The 16,810-nt window shown below is 41.4% G+C and overlaps 1 protein-coding gene across 2 annotated transcripts in view; it reads left to right on the top strand.

The window, feature by feature from the left end:
• ADGRD1 (adhesion G protein-coupled receptor D1) overlaps positions 1–16,810 on the top strand; it is a 473,701-nt gene that overhangs the window by 27,948 nt on the left and 428,943 nt on the right. For both annotated transcript variants that reach the window (XM_027844234.1, XM_027844233.1), the window contains 4 exons: positions 6,436–6,615; positions 11,112–11,366; positions 15,864–15,916; positions 16,257–16,412. In XM_027844234.1, coding sequence (XP_027700035.1) covers positions 6,436–6,615; positions 11,112–11,366; positions 15,864–15,916; positions 16,257–16,412 — 644 coding nt within the window. The remainder of the gene's footprint in view (positions 1–6,435; positions 6,616–11,111; positions 11,367–15,863; positions 15,917–16,256; positions 16,413–16,810) is intronic.

The raw sequence follows: 16,810 nt of genomic DNA, 5'->3' as shown, positions 1-16,810 counted from the left end.
CTGCTTAGAGACTTCCAGTGAAGGGGGAACCATGACATTCTTAGACAAGACATTCCACTCTTAGAGGACACGAATTCTTCTTCTTCTTCTTCTTCTTCTTCTTCTTCTTCTTCTTCTTCTTCTCCTTCTTCTCCTTCTTCTCCTTCTCCTTCTCCTTCTTCCCCAGGGTCACACAGCTAGTAAGTGTCTGAGGCTGGACTTGAACTTAGTCCTCCTGACTCCAGGACTGGTACTCTATCCACTGCACCACCTAGCTACCCCTGAGAGCACTAACTCTTAAGAGATTTTTCCTTATCTCAAGTCTAAATTCACCTCTTTGCAATTCCTACTTATCATTTCCTCATTTCTGAACTCTAGGAAAAGTAGGGAAAGTCTGATCCTTCTTTTCTATAACAAGCCTTTAATTACTGGAGAATAGCTATTGTATTTTCCCTGGCTCTTTTCTCTGGGTGTCAACCTTCCCAGTTGATAGAGAACTGGGAACATTCAACTGGGTTCCTTCAACTGTCCTTCATATGGCACCAACCCAAGGCCATTGGTCAATCTAGTTGTCTCTCTCTGGGCATTCTAGTTTGTCAATTTCCTTCCTAAAATGTGTATGCAATAATTTGGATAGATTCTGATCAGAGAATGTTCACCTCCCCAGTCCTGGACACTCTGTCTGTTTTTCTGTAACCCAATACTGCCTTCGTTTTCTTGGCTGCCATATAAGGCTGGTGACCCATCTTGGGCTAGCAGTCTATGTGGGTCACTTGGAAGTTCAAATCCACAGAAAATGAAAACATTACATTTCTACTTATAGGTACAAACTGTTTTATTATCAAATAATTGATTGGAGCCAATAACTAGGTCTAAGTTTGAATGCCTCGAGGTTTTTACACTGTGAAAGAGAATTACACATGGTTAAGACAGTCCCAGAAAAGTGGAAGAGGAAAGGGAAGGGTGAAATCTCTGGACAATCTAGAGGCCTCATTACTTCAGGATGCCCTCATAAATGGCATTTGTCATCTCCCTTTCCACTCTGGGAGCAGCCTCTCTCTAGACTAATCCCTACATTTTACAGATAAGGAAACTGAGGTCCAGATGAACCCATTTACTCTGGATGTTTCTTTTATCTACCTACTTATACTCTAGGCAACACCTACTTAAGAATATAAGTTACAAAGAGCTCCCTTAACCTAAGTTAGTTTTCTCAATTAAAACCATAGGTCTAGTCTGTATACTTTTCTCAATGAATGTTTCCCCTTTCTCATTAGATGGTAAGCTCCTTGAGGACAGGAACTATTTTTGATTTTTCTTTGTGTATCCAGTACTTAGCACAATGTCTGGCATGTAGTTAGCCCTTAATACATGCTTGTTGATTGTTTGATGAAGGGAGTTGCCCAAGGTCATAAAGGTAGTAAGTAATACAACCTGGATGGGAAGTAAGACCTCTGACCCCAAGTCAAAAATACTTTTTGGCATGAACTGGTACATAAGTCAGGATGGTTTTGTATTTGATTTTTGCTAGTTAGGTGGAGGCATGCCCACTGCTAGAGAAATGACCCTACCATGAGCTCAGACCGCTAAGGATTACTGTGCCCTCCCCACCCTTTTTTATAGACTAACTTTGCATAAGACCTGGGAATTGGGGTAGTTTAGGGTGAAGGAAGACATTCTTTAATTAGTCCCTGCAGTTCAAATCTTTTGTCACGTAAGAGTCATGAGTTTTATTCCCTGTTTATGAAAAGTGAAAGCTGTAAGAGAAAATATCCTCTAGAAAACATTTCTCCCCTAAGAGCTAGGAGAACTTCCAGTCTCTGTGACAGAAACATTATGTACATCTGAAAGAGAATTCAGGGTTGCAGTTGAGTCATTCTCTCACTATTCCATCTCAACCCACCAAATCCCAGGTGTCTACTTTTGTATCCAAGGACAGGGAATTATCTTTTGGAATGGGAAGACTTGACACCATTTCTTTCTTCTTTATTTTCTTTTCTTTTTTTTTGGTAATTATCCTTTACTCTTTTTATTCCCCCAAAGTTTTGCTTTACTGAGAGCTCAAAAAACATTTTCCCCTTGAGTGGTGCTAGCCTTCATCTGGAAACCCCAGTGGATTCCAAGTGAAATCCAGTCTGTGTGTCCCTGGTTCATTTACACTTAACTCATCAAAATGGTGTTGTGTAAGGAAGAGGTATCTACAGCATTGAATGAAGGAATCAGATTAATGTAATTGGGAAATATTTAACAAAATAAGTGCAAATACAATAGAACATAGATAACATTAATATGTGATTTTCTAAGTCTATATGTGGCAGGTATGGATCCTGATGAATGATTAAATGGCCTCCATTTCTATTTGAGTTTGACACTATTGGTGTAAGGCATATTAGATGCTCAAGGAGATCATTTTGATCCTTCTTAAATGTTTTTTAAAAACATGGATGGAGGTGGGCTTTCAAATAGACTGTCCACCTAGCTTTAGAGTTCAACTCCAAAGTTGATCTTGGTCAATCCACTTTTTCCAATCTCAAATCTCCCCTGGATAGATTTTTACTTACACTTAGGTATAAATTGGGTGCTCTTGGGTAAAATACAATTCAGTTAGCTCCTGAGGTGATGGAGCAGACCACACCTGTCTTCTATACTAATGTATGTCTTACTTCTGATTGGCCTGACAGTATATCATTTGGACCTCCCCTGTCAATCATAAGGCAACCCTGATTGGTGGACATTTTAATGAGGAGGTTGGCTAAGAGTTCTCAGCTCTTCCTTGTTACTCCATTGTTGGGGGGGGGAGGCGAAAAGACCACCCCTGGGAAGGGTGTTAGCTTAAAGTGGTTTCTATTTATGAGGGAAGCAGAGGTAAGGGGGGGCCCACCCAAGTTAGGGAGCAGATGCCTTGGGGAGGGGGTGGGAGTAATGACCTTCAGAAAAGGACTGTCAGAGGTTGGAGTCTGAGGAAATGGATGGATTCACATAATAAATAATACAATCCAACATTAATTTTCCTCCGGTTCCTTTCAGTCCTAAATCTTGTATCCTATGAAGCTATCAGAAATTGAAGTCTATTAGCTTAGTCTTCAAGAAACAATGGCCAATTCCACACCACGATAGGGTATCAGAGGAGGACTAAATTGGATATAGTTCAACCAGGGACTTCCTTTTCAGAGATGGAAATGTATAGGTTTTTCTGCTTAAAAAAAGTGGACTCTCTGCTTTCTGACCTACATTAACCATATTTTGTCTTGAATTTTTTACTTTAATGGAGACATTTGTTGAATCTGATTCTCCTGTTTGTGTAGACAAAGGTGCTAATGTCAATTATGCAAAGTATGGGTTTTTTTTTTCTTTTGCTGCCCTCTCATCTTCCATTTCAGTATCTATTTCCTTTCCCCCTTTGCCCTTTGCTGGCTGCCTATACTCCTGACAGCTAGCTGCCTCAACTGGAAAGGGCCCAACAAAATGATTTCCATTATAGTGTTAGTTGATAAAACCCTAAGGTTATTCGCATTACTCCTTTTAAGGGTATTTGAATTTTAATAGTAGACTCTTGAAAGTTGAAAAAGCTTTTGGACTTAAATATATGTATGATGCAGTTGAATGATTGCTGGAATATGAGTCCAGTTCAGTTCTGGAATCAATACACAAGTCAGCTATGTGACCTTGAACAAGTATTATTCTCCCCACACCCACCCCATTCCTTCCTCGTTTCCTTATTTTAAGACAAAGGAGCTGGACCAGATTATGCCATATTATCCCTCTATCTAGCTGTCCTCAGACCCTACTTCTTTCTCCTGACCATTTTCCATTCTCCCTCTTCCCCTCCTGATTCCAGGTCCATTGCTGTATTCACTATGCCATGCTTTCTATAGACAGGAAGGAAGCCTAGGATGAATCCAATGGCCTCTATTTATTTTCATTTCTTTGGTGGGAAGTATCTGGGAGGAAAGGAAAGGACTCAATTTCTTCCCAGCTTCAGTGACTTCCACAGTCAATCACTTAACAAGCATTTATCAAACACTAATCATATGCCAGGCACTAGGGTTACAAAACAAAAGAATGAAACAGTCCCTGCCCTCAAGGAGCTTACATTCCTTCTAAGAGTAATGGGCTGATTTCCTCTGACTTGCAGTATTAGCTGGAGCCATCAACTCACAGTTTGGCATTGGAAAGAATCTCAGAGGTTATCTATAGTCTAACTTGCCCATTTCACAGAGGAGGAGAATGAGGTTGCCCAAGGACACACAAGCAGAGCTGGAATTTGAACCCAGTTCCTTTGACACCTGGTCCAAATTGCCTCCCGCCATGTTGGTATCAGGACCCAACAGACTTGAATCACCTAAAGTCTTCTTCAAGCGTTAAGACTTTTCAGGCAAAGACCTTCCCACTCATCTGTAACCTCTACGTTGTTTATTTTTCTTGGGGAAGATATTCCCACCCTGCCTTACTATAGGCTTTTGGCAGTGGTAAGATGTCATTTTGATTTGCTCAAGTAGAATTTTATATGCTGCTGAAGCCCTTTTGGAAAAACTGACTTCTACAACTCCTATTGGGACTCTCTTTCTTTTCTTTTCAATAGCAAAATTATACCACTAGTTCTATTTATTTCACTTTTCAGTGTATAGTTCCAGAGAATGGTGAGGTAGACATGGCCCCAACAGACTATGATGAGGAATGAATTGGGAGCATTTGACTGTCTCTTCCTGGTCTTACTGCCACTGGAGATCTAGGCTAGGCTAGGTTGATCACTGTTCTTTCTCTCATTAAAGAATCTGTTCTAGAGTTGATGAAGTATTGTTTTTGTACTAGACTGGTTTCAAGAATAAAAGCCTTTGTTTCCTTCTTATCACTTAAGGAGGCTAATTGGCTAAGTGGTTTATCTTTTAATACAAAAAGTATAGGATTGGGAGGTATTTTGACAATCTGTGGATATGTCTAGAGGAGGACTATGAAGATGATGAGGGAAATGGAGTCCAGATCATATGTGGACAGCTATAATAAAAATAACAGTACTAATAGTTAGCATTTGTATAACACCTACTATGTGTCAGATATTGTGCTAAGCACTTTACAGATATTATCTCATTTTGATCCTCATAACAACCCAGAGAAGTAGGTTCTTTTGTGATTCCCCATTGCACAGTTGAGCAAACTGGGGCAGACAGAAGTGTAGTGACTTACCTAAAGTCATACAGCTAGTAAGGGTGATCTGAAGGTGGATCTGAACTCAGGTCTTCTGACTCCAGGCCTAGTAATTTTTGTACTGTACCAGGCTTGCCTATAGCTCTTTCAATGTCTGCAAAGCATTTGACATGTACAGAGAAGACTTAGTGGTGGTAGTGGTAGAGGATATGACAGAAGTTTGCAAGTATTTGAAAGAATGCCATGTGGAAGAGGGTTCTGATGGAGATGGTTGAGAGAACTGAGGCTAGGTTCAGAATTAAGCCCCAAAAGAATTTAGTTGAGACCTTGATGAGGAACGAGTTTGGGGGCATATCTCCCAATAGACTTCTATTGTGCTAAATTTTACGTTGAAAGGAGATGTCTGGTTCTTGGAATGGAGACATCCTAGGAACCCAGAGCAGAACCGAAAGTAACGAATTGGTCCTATTATCCTATGATTCTTTGGTTGCCTATGGAATGTTGGGCAAGCCACTTAATGTTTTTGGGCCTCAGTTTCCTCATTTGTAAAATAAGGGGGTTTGACTAGAAGGCTTCTGAGGTCCCTTCCAGCTCTAAATGTTGCAAAGAGGCTTTTTAGGCTTGGTGAAGAAAAACAAATCTTTGCAATTAGGGCTATACTAAAGGGGAGCCGTCCATTTTGGGAAATAGTGAGTTCCTCCTCCCCAGAGGACTTCAAGAAGATGTTAGATAATCCTAAGAAGGGTTGTTGTGGAGGGGATATGTGCCAGACAAAAGGTCTGGGCTAAATGTGATCTGAAGTATCTTCTAGTATGGGAATTCTGCAATTGTGGGTGGAGATGAGGTCAGGAAGATCTCCTTCACCTCTCTGGCAAGAAGGATTTTGTTCACTGAAAACCTCAGCAGCAAGGGACTTTCCTCACTCATTCAAGTTCAATTCAACTCAATTGCTCCAATCTAGTTCAAAAAACATTTATTAAATGCTTAATACATTTAAGTCTCTGGGGATACAACAAGAACATGAAACAATGCCTGCCTGCTTAGCACAGTGCCTGGAACATAGTAGGTGCTATATAGATGCATATTCCCTTCCCTTTCCCTACTCCATGCAGAAACAATTGGATCTGTGTTTTCAGAATGCCACTTTGGCAGTTCTGTGGAGGATTTGTTAGGAAGGGGAGAGACTGGAGTCAAGAAGACCAATTAGGAGTCCATTCAGATGAACAATAAAATAAAATGTATGCCATGCCTGGATATTGGCACTTTCTATTTCTCATTGATAACTGAATCTCATGCCTTCCACTTTCTCAGGAGTCACGTTTTCATTTTTCTGGAAGATCCAGAGAGAGCAGCCCAGGACAGCCCTTCCAGCCTATGGAGGGCAGGTTATTTCCAGTGGATTCAAGGTCTGCTCCAGTGAAGGAAAAGGCTCTGTGGAATTTTACACCCATGAGAATTCCATGAAGTGGGAGGCCAGCTTCAGCCCACCAGGTAAATTTCATAGCTGTCTCTATTGTCCTCTACTTGGAGACTCTGAAGGGAGACAGCTGCTTGATGGGGCCCAAACTATTCAATGATAAAGAACAGATTTTGCCATATTTAGATAATAACCGTAAGCCCCAAGTTGTTTGATTTGGTATAAGCTTACCGCTTTTTAAGGTGTCATTAGGGAAGGTTATAAAACTCACCATTTAAATATGTATTCTCCCTTTGCCACAGATCATGTGTGGTTTTCAATTTGATTCTACAAGCACTTATTAAATATCTGTTCTGTGCTGGAAACTGAGGTCCAGCTAAGTGAAATGTTTCACCCAAGGTTGCTTAAGTAGTAATAAGCACAGCTGGGATCTGACCCCAGGTCTTTTGACCTGAAATCCAGAACTCTTTCCATAGTTTCATGACAAGATGATTGTAGGTCACCTTAGAACTGAGAAGCCTTTTGCAAAGGAGAGATCTCAAAGAGATGAAACAATTCCCACCTGCAAGGAATTTATATTCTACTCAGAGGTGGGGGAGGATACAGCTTGTACACCAATAAGCAAATGCAAAATACATAAAAAGAAAATATAAAGTAATTGGGAGAATACTAACAACTGGGGAGGGAAGGAATCAGGAAAAATCATGTAGGGTGTTGGAATGAGCTGAGCCTTGATGGGAGTTAGAAATTCTGAAAAATGGAGGCAAGGATTCTAATTGGGATTAGAATCAAGGACCTGAGTTCAAGTCCTAATGGCACCATTTATGAACAGTGTGCCCTTGGCCAATGTACTTAACCTTTCGTGGCCTCAGTTTCCTCATCTATAAAATTGTAGGGGGTTGTATTAGATGACTTCTCAAGTCCTTCCAGTTTGAAATCCATGATCTTAGGAGGTGAGGAGCTCAAGCATTCCTGGGATGGGAAACAGGCCATGCAAAGGCAGGGAGATGAGAAGTGATAAGTTATGTCCAAGGAACAATAAACAGGTCGGTTTGGCTGGAATATTGAGTGTGTGAGAGGGAGTAATAAGAAATTAATCAAGAAAGATAAGTTGGAACTATGTTGTGATATGTTTTATCCTAGACACCATGGAGCTATTGAAGCTTCTTAGGTAAAGGAGTTACATACTTATTCATAATTTCATTATAATTTTGAAGTTGGTCATTGATTTTTTATCATTTATCCCGTATGATTTACTCACTCAAAACAACATAGCCAAATCAATCCTTTTCTCATTTCTCTCTTTGGCTGGTTCTGTTGCTCCAGTTTTTGTAGGTTGATGTCATTAGGGGTGAGTCATTTGGCCGTAGCTCTGTGGACAATTAAATGTTTACCATTCCAGTGGCTTTCCTAGTCTTTGTGTTTTCTTCCTGGAATAGCCCGTGGAGCTGTGCCCTGGGAGTCACATGCAATCCTAGGCTACAAGAAATGGTGGTAGTGGGGGGGCGCAGCAAGAGGGGAGGGTAGGAAACATTCTGCCGTCCCCCTGGACACTGTGCTCCAGTGTAGCAATGGACCAAGAAGGCTCCATGGAGGAGGTGGCGCCTTGAAAAAAGACAAGGATTCTTAGAGGAGGGATTACATTTCAAGCATTTGCTTATAAACTAGGTTGAGCTGTGATGCCGTGGTCCCAGTGGCCCAATGATCCAGACTCTTGGATAAACTTGGGAAAACATAGAATCTCAAGCTGGAAGAGACCTTGGTCAGAGCTGTGAAGGTGGCTGGTAACTGGGAGGGTTTCCTCTCTTCTGGAGGACTAGTTATGCCCTGAGGGTCTGCAGACACTTTTGCCCTATTTCAAGAGTTTTCTTTTCTTAATTTATGTGATGAGCAATGAGACCAACCTTCCATAACTCCCCATTGGCTGGGCTTCTATAGCTTGGAGAATGTGAGTTGGGGTCAGATAGGAGATTTAAGAATTTAAAAAAATTATATTTATTTATAACATTCGTTTTTTTTTAAATTTGAGTTCCAAATTCTCTTCCTCCCTTCAGCCCCTCCCTCATCCAATGAGAGGGTAATCAATGTGATATCAATTATACGTGTGACATCATGCCAACTATATTTCCATATTAGGAGATTTAAAATTTAAAATAAGTGCCATGAACATCCTATGTGTTCTTAGGACAGGGCAGCCAGGGCTTTGCCTCAGGGCACTAGATGAAGAGGGCTCTTTGATAGTTTTTAAACTCTTCTAGCAGCATAGAAACAATGGAGCCTCACATCTAGCTGGCAAGAATAATGAATGAAAATAGGAAGTTACCAGACGGCCTGGCATGGGGAGTATACTTTCTTTTCATTTCTTCCCCTCAAAGTCCACCCTCCCATTAGCTGCTGCAACCCATCCCCAGCCCCAAGTTGCCTTCCTATATCAGCAGATCCTCACCTATGGGAGATGATATTCTGTTTCCCCACCTGCCTGTTGAATTTGTCTTGAAAAGTTGCTTGGAGGGAATTTGTAGTATTGCTCGCCAATCTTCCCGACCCCTTACCATTTTAAAAAGTTTGCCCCACGTGCTGAAAATACAAATTACAGCCCTGATGCAGTTATAAAGCATGGTGATGAAAAGCTTCATTTAAAAAAAAGAAATCTGACAGAAATTATGAAAACATTTCTCCCCCTACAGATACTTTTAAAACAACTCATTTATTCCAACTCCATTTGTATATGTAACTATGGAAGCCAAGATTCCGTTAAGATGTGAACTTACATTTCGTTGCGCTGATTGGTGTTTGCTTGTTAAACTCAAATTATTTTCCAGCATGGAGGCATACGAGGCGTGGAGAAAGCTGGTACCTGGTGGTATAAACTCTTGTTTGTATGCCAAATAGGTTATTATTTTTCCCACCTCCAAATGAGGGGGCAATTATACCTTGGACCTACTTAAGGGTCAAATGTTCTTCAGAGGCTCAAAAATGACTAGAAAGTTGCATAATACTTAGCCAGAACACCTGATGTAATTGCTTTGCAATTTAAAATTACTGGCAGGCTGACAGATGGCGATCTGCTGTTCCAGAGCCGTTGTGTTCTCCCCAGCAGTGAGGCCATTATGATATCCTCACATTAATGTTTGGCAAATGTGTGGAGGTCCTAGCTGGGGGAGAAGTGACCCCAGAAATCCAAGGCTCATTCTTCTTATTGGTGAACTCAGTCTTCCCGAGAGAGGAGAGAGTCTACAAATGTTTATTGGGAATGGTGGGGAATAGAGGGTAGAAATTGGTCTTACATAACTCTCCGTTAGCGTGATGGGCTTTTTATGGGCTTTTATTGCCTGGAGAGTATGAGTTGGGGGTATGATTTTTACTCCTGGCACTCAGCACAGTGTCTTGAATACAGTAAGCATTTAATTACATGCTTTTCATTCCAAATTTAATAGGCAGACCTTCTAGGAATAAAGAGGTGATGATCCCACTGTACCCTCCCCTGGTCAGACCATGTCTAAGATATTACTTCCATTTGTGGGCACAACTACTTAAGGAGATCATGGATTAGCTAGAAGGCAACCAGGATGGTAAAGGGGCTTAAGTGTGTGGCATATAATTGAAAGTGCTGGGAGTGTTAAGCCTGGAGCAGAGAAGATCAGGTAGGAAGGTGGTGGAATTGGAGTGGCATGATGCATGTTTTCAAGTACTTGAAGTGGAAGAAATATTAGATTTGTTTTGTTTGACCTCAGAGGGCAGAAGTTACAAAGAGGTAAACTGAGGTTTGAGGTCAGGAGAATCTTCCTAATAGTAAGATCTGTCCCAAAGTGAAATGGATTGCTTTAGGAGGTAGTGAGTTCCCCCTCACTGGTGGTTTTCAAGCTGTGGTTGGGTGCCCTCTCACCTGGTGTGTTATAATGGACACAGTGTGGATTGAGCTGGATCATCACTCAGGTTTCTTCCAGGTCTGAGATTCTGTGATTTTTTTTTTTTTTTTGGCCTTTGCTCAGTAGCAAAGGAGAAAAGCATGGCACCACCAGGGATAATTATCAAAACTTTTTAAAGTTAGTTAAAATTTACTTGATTTAGAAATAGATATAGGCATTAAAGTTATTCCTTAGAAACTTAGGACTGACTGGAGAAGAAGAGACCTAGAGGGGTTATCCAGTTATATTTGAGTATTTGAAGGGTTGTCACAGAAGACAAAGTTCATTTACTGTAGACATCAGTGGGCCTCTAGAAAACGGTGAGGAGAAACGTTCTCTCTGAGGTCCTTTCTAAGCATTCAAGTCAAAGTCTTCCTGGGAAATCAGATGAGTCCTGTTCTGAGTAACTGATGACCTACTCTTCTTGGCCTCAGAGAACAGAATTGGAGGTAACCGGTGTAGGGTACAAAGGCAGATTTTGATTCCATGAAAGAACAGTCATCCTAAGGGAGAGAGTTGTCCAAAATGGTCTGCCATGGGAGGTGGTGGGTTCCTTTCTACTAGAGGTCTTCAGGCAACATCTGGCTGGCCCCATCTGTCAAAGATAGGGTGGAGGGGGATTCTAATTCTGTGATGCCATGACCACCTTTGCTTTTCTCTAGGTCCCTATTGGACTCATGTCCTATTTACATGGAAATCCAAGGAAGGCCTGAAAGTCTATGTCAATGGGACCCTGAACACAACAGACCCAAGTGGAAAAGTATCTCATACCTATGGGGAGCCCAACGTCAACCTGGTGATCTGCTCTGACAGAGACCAACCTAAGAACTATGAGAATGGTGCTTTCGATGAGTTCATTATCTGGGAGCGAGCCCTGACACCCAGTGAAATCAGGATGTATTTTACAGCTGCCATTGGTCAGTGAGAGTGTGAGCCAGATTGGGGGCTACTTTTTGAAGCAATTGTTTCTTATAGAATCCCTTTTAACATGCCTCCCTTCAAAAACCACCACTACCACCATCACCACCCAAAAAAACAAAAAACAAACAAAAAAAAAAAACTAGTGCTTCCTCCTCCCACATCGGTCTGATTCAGTGCTGTAGGGGTTAAAACGTACTTTAATAAATGTAGTCCTTTCCTAGAACACCTGTTCCCTAAGATAAAGAGATTAACAATTTGCTTGAACCGCAATATAATTTATGTTTCCACGCTGATGATCAGAACTTCTAGTCCATTCCTCCAGCTCCTGGATTAGATGGTTTTCTCGTTTCTGGGAAGCAGTGTGTTATGGCAGAAAGAATGCTCACAATTCCATCTCTGCCCCCTATGCTCATGTAACTGTGGCTCTGTTTTCTGGGTCTCCATTTCCTCATCTGTAAAATCAAGGGGTTGGACTAGATGAGCTCTTAAGTCTTAGATCCCTTCCTGTTCTAAATCTATGGTCCTAAACTGATTGGATCTTTAGTTTCTCAAACTTTTGTTAAACAAATGTCTGCTATGTACAAAACACTGTGCATTCAATATGGTTGGAATAGCATAGTCAAGTGAACAAGCATTTATTAGGCACCTACTCAGTGCCAGGCACATAGAGCTAAGTGCTGGGGATACAAGGAAAGGCAAAAGACAGGGTAAGCTCTCCAGGAGCTCATAGGGGAGACAACATGAAAACCATTATGTACAATGTATAGGTTAAATTGGAGGTGGTTCTAGAGGGAGGCCATTAGCATTACCTTAGAACCAGGAAAACCTGCATTCGAATCCTGCTTCTGACATGTACTGCCTATTTGACTCTGGCCTTTCATTGCCCTAGGCAGTTTTCCAAGTCTATAAGTTGCAGAAAACGTGCCAATCTGCATCAGTGGAGGTTTCCTCCTCTTGGAGCTCTCCGTGTCAATGAAATCGTTGGTTCAGTTTCAGATTCAAAATATATGTATTATGTTAATAAATGCTTGTGGAATTAAATGGAATTGGGCTTCAGGTTGGAAAAATGAAATAATATCACAATCCTGGCCTTATAGGATCATAGATTTCAAGGAGGAAGAGATATTAGGGCTTCTGTTCCAACACCCTAATCTCATGGATGAGAAAACCAAGGCCCAGAAAGTTTAAGTGACTTGCCCAAAGTCACTCACTCACGTGGTAATTGGCAGAACTGGGATTCAAATCTGCATTCAATGCCTCCAAATCTGTGACTCTTCCCACCTTGCTAAACTACCTCTTATGGATTGTAGTTGGCTATGGTGACATGGGCAGCTGGGTGGCGCCATAATGCATAGAGCACCAGGCCTGGAATCAGGAAGACTCATCCCTGAGTTCAAATATGGCCTCAGATACTTAGTAGCTGTGTGACTCTGGTCAAATCATTTAACCTAGTTTGCCTCAGTTTCCTCCTTTGTAAAATGAACTGAAGAAGGAAATGGCAAACCACTTTAGTACCTTTGTGAAGAAATCACCAAATGGGGTCACAAAGAGTAAGAAACAACTAAAATAACTCAACAACAACAATATTGAGGAGCATGGAGATGTTTACTTAGTGCCAACTATATTTAAGATCCTTTTCGAGGTGTTGAGAAAAGCACTTCATAATTGTTTGTTCATTGACTTACTGACATAAATCAATTGACAAGAATTTGTTAAGCACCTCCTATGTGCCAGGCACTGTGCTGGATGCTGGAGATAGGAAGACAAAGATGAAATAGTGCCTCCCCTCAAGGAGCTTACATTCTTTTGGGGGAGACAGCATGTATAGATCTAAGTATATGCAGAATGAGTCTAAGGTAGTTGAAGATAGGAGGGCCCTAGCAGTTGTGGGGGAAAGTCCCCATTTAGAAGGTGATCTTTAAGTTGAGTCTCAAGGGAAAGAAAAGATTCTGAGATATGGGGATGAGGATGGAATGAAAAACTGTCAAGTTGAGTGACCGGAATATTAGATTGGAAGATGAGGAATTAGTGTTTTCGATCCCAGATTTACCCCTTGTTTATTTTATCACCCTATGCTGTTCATTTATCTGCCTTTTGTCCCATAAAATTATTAATTGGAAAGATACATAAAAAGTAATCTAGCTCAATTCTCTCATTTTATAAGGGAAGAAATGGACATTTAGAGAGGGGAAGTGATTTATTTGAGGTCACATAGTATGTGTCAGAATCGGGATTCAAACTCAGGTTATGAGCCCATAAGAATTAAAAGGGAGAAGGAACCTTAGAGGTCACCCTTAAGTGGCCCTCCTTTTACAGAGAAGGAAACTGAGGCTCAGAGAGGTTAAGTGATTGACCCAGAGTCACACAGAAAGTCAATCTGAAACTGTGTCCACCTATTTCAAATCCAAGCCCTTTTCCCATTGAAACATAGCTGCCTTTGTCCACTGAGTCCTGGTCCTTGTTCCCTAGTGAAGACAAGTCTGAGGAAATAAGATATTAGGAGAAAAATCCACGGTATGGGCTTGTCTGGGATTCAGAGAACATCATCTTGAGATCGAGCTCTCTGTCTCTTGTGTTCCCATGCTTAAAAGCCTCCAATAAATTATGCTCTCTTAATATTTTCAATGCTTTAGTTACATTGGAAAAATTTGCTTTTGTATCTGGTTGTTGTAGAGACCATAACAAACCCTCCTTTCTACAACATCAGCAGGCCCAGGGCTATCATAAATCAATCCCTTTGGTTCAGATTAATGCTGCAAGAATGCTGTGTAACACACAGCAAGTACTTGCTCTTCATGCCCTTTCTCCGGGCTCTACTGCTTTGTTCTGGAGGAGCTCTGTCTCCTGGGAGAACAGTGGGTGTCTTCACCCTCCGGGGGAATGTGAACTGTGGCCTGCCTCATGCCCCTTGGGAAGCAAGGGCTCCGTTCACTCCTTACTCTCCTCCAGCATGTGGATGCTTGCTCTGTTAGCTAGCAGAGCGGTCTGGGGTGGAGGTCGGCACATTCTTTCGGGATGTATTCAGGACATCATGGGATGAGGGGCTGTAGGAGCTAGCAAGGTGTAATGATGTCATTTCACAGATTTTCCCTGGGTCAACAAACATTTCTCCTTTCCCTCCCCAGCAGCCTCTGATGACAAGTGAAATCTGCAGCTTGGCCAGTGCATTGGATGGGGAGGTTTGAGAAGGAGAAATTTTTGCTGGAGATGAGACAGGCACACCTAAATCATAAGTGAAATAGACACAATCTCGCGTCTTCATCTTCTCAGTTAATTGAATGGCTCTGCAGTCAAGCAGAGCAGGCTTCCACCCTGGACAGGAGAGAATCCAAAAATTGCTAAGGCTACAAGGAAATTTAGAAATCAGAGAAGATAGGAGCAGCTAGCTAGGCGTCACAGTGGATAGAGCACAGGGCCTGAAGTCAGGAGGACCTGAGTTCAAATCCGACCTCAGACACTCTCTGTGTGACCCTGGGCAAGTAATTTGACCCCAATTGTCTCAAAAAAATAAAAAAAGAAGTCATAGAATATAAATCTAGAACTTGTAGGTCATCTGGTTTAATTCCCTAATTTTACAAGGAAGAAACTGAGGTCTATAGAAGTTGGGGCCCCAACATCACATAGGTACTAAGTGACAGAATTGAGATTCGAACCCAGATCCTCTGACTCCAGATTCAGGGATCTTTTGGCTGCACCACAATTATTGTCAAGTCACTGTACCTCCAGGCAGGAGGGTGCCCCATCCATTCTAGGTCATTGCCAGTTTTTTAGCAGCAGGTTCTGAGAAGATGAGTTGACCAGCCATCTTTTCCTAATTCCTTCTTACTGTGATGTGAGTTCATTTTCTTTGGTTCTTTCCTTCTGGGACAGGGATAACAACTGGCCACTATCCTTTCCACATTAAATTTTGATGTATTTGAGTGGTGCCCAATAAATATATGTCAAATGACTGATTTATTCATATATTATGCAAAATAATTAACATTAAACAATATAATTCACATATCTGTTATAATTTGTGTCTTGGGGGAAACTAAGAAAATTCCATTAATAAAAATGTTTTATTAGCCATACATCTTTCCAGGAAGTCTCCTACTCTGGAAATACATATTAGAGACAGAATATGAGTACTGAGAGGGCCCTCAGATCTACTCTAACCTCAACAAACTTTAAGTTTTGTGAAGTTCTTTACAAATATCTTTTTTTTTAAAAATCCTCACAATAACCCTGGGAGGTAGTGGTTATTATTATTCTTGTTTTATTTATGAAGAAACCAGAGCAGATAGAAGTTAAATGATTCACCCAGAGTCATACAGGTAGTAAGTGTCTGAAACTGGATTTGAATTCAGGGCTTGCAGGGCTCTTTCTGCTGTGTCATGCTTAGATGATCTTAGGTGACATTAGAAACTTTTGGTAAAGGAAAGGGAAAAAAATTAATGAAAGAGGACTATTCCTTTTCTTTCTATTTAATGAAAAATGATTTTTTCCCCCAGGAAAGCAAGTATTTCTTTCTACCACACCTCCCACTGCTGCAACCAACATGAAGGTAAGAGAATATCTGGAGGGATTCTTAGAGCATTTCATTTTCATTCTGACTCCTGTAACTTCTTGCTAAAAAAAAAATCTCTTGCTGAGGCTGCTTCTCAAGATACTTGAAGGTCCTAATGGACTTTATAAGCCATTGGCTGGTGTTCTACTCTTGGTAGACAAAGGGAGGGATGAGGAGAAAAGAGTCTTCATAGTACCTTTGGTCTGGGACTGGAGGGAAAGGTCACGGGGATGAGAAGAACAAGTCTCAAAATTGGATGGGTCCAATTTCTATAGAAGGCTATGGATAGAATTTTTAGAGGGAGGGATGCATAATGTCTTGTCTTGCCTTTTTCTAGGTCTCCACTGATGTCTATTGTCCCATCATCAACAACTTGAATGAGCAAAGAAGCAATTCTGAACGAGAAGGGACCATGTTGAGCTACCTTCAAAACATGTCGGTCAGCTTACCCAATGAGTCTCTGTCTAAGGATACTGCCTTCAATTTCACTGAGGTAAAGCTTCTCCCACCTGGGCCCACCATGCTGAAACTGACTATCTTTGAAAATAAACTATGTGTGGCCTTGGGATTTTTGCCCCAGCAGAGTGGGCTTTGTACAAAATAGGGTTCTAAACCTCCACCCACATCCCTGTTCTGGTTCTGGTCCATCAGATCTCTGTTTGACCCCAGAGGGTGGAGCTAGGACCAAGTTGGTTGGTACTTGAGAAGAGGCAGAGTTAGGTCTGATGTCACTTACCCTCTGTTTTCTCCTCTGTTAACAAAGCAAAGTGAAACAAAACTTTATAACAATTGGAATGTATTTGGTATATAGTCCCTCCTCACTGGAGGTCTTCCAGCAAGAGGCTGGTTGACCATTCCCTCCTCAGGAATGTTGCAAATATGGAGATTCTG

This window comes from Vombatus ursinus, unplaced genomic scaffold, assembly GCF_900497805.2.
Source record: "Vombatus ursinus unplaced genomic scaffold, bare-nosed wombat genome assembly UNPS02014935.1, whole genome shotgun sequence".
Taxonomy (NCBI): Eukaryota; Metazoa; Chordata; class Mammalia; order Diprotodontia; family Vombatidae; genus Vombatus; species Vombatus ursinus.
The sequence above is the reverse complement of the archived record's forward strand: the minus strand, read 5'-3'. Positions and strand labels throughout refer to the sequence as shown.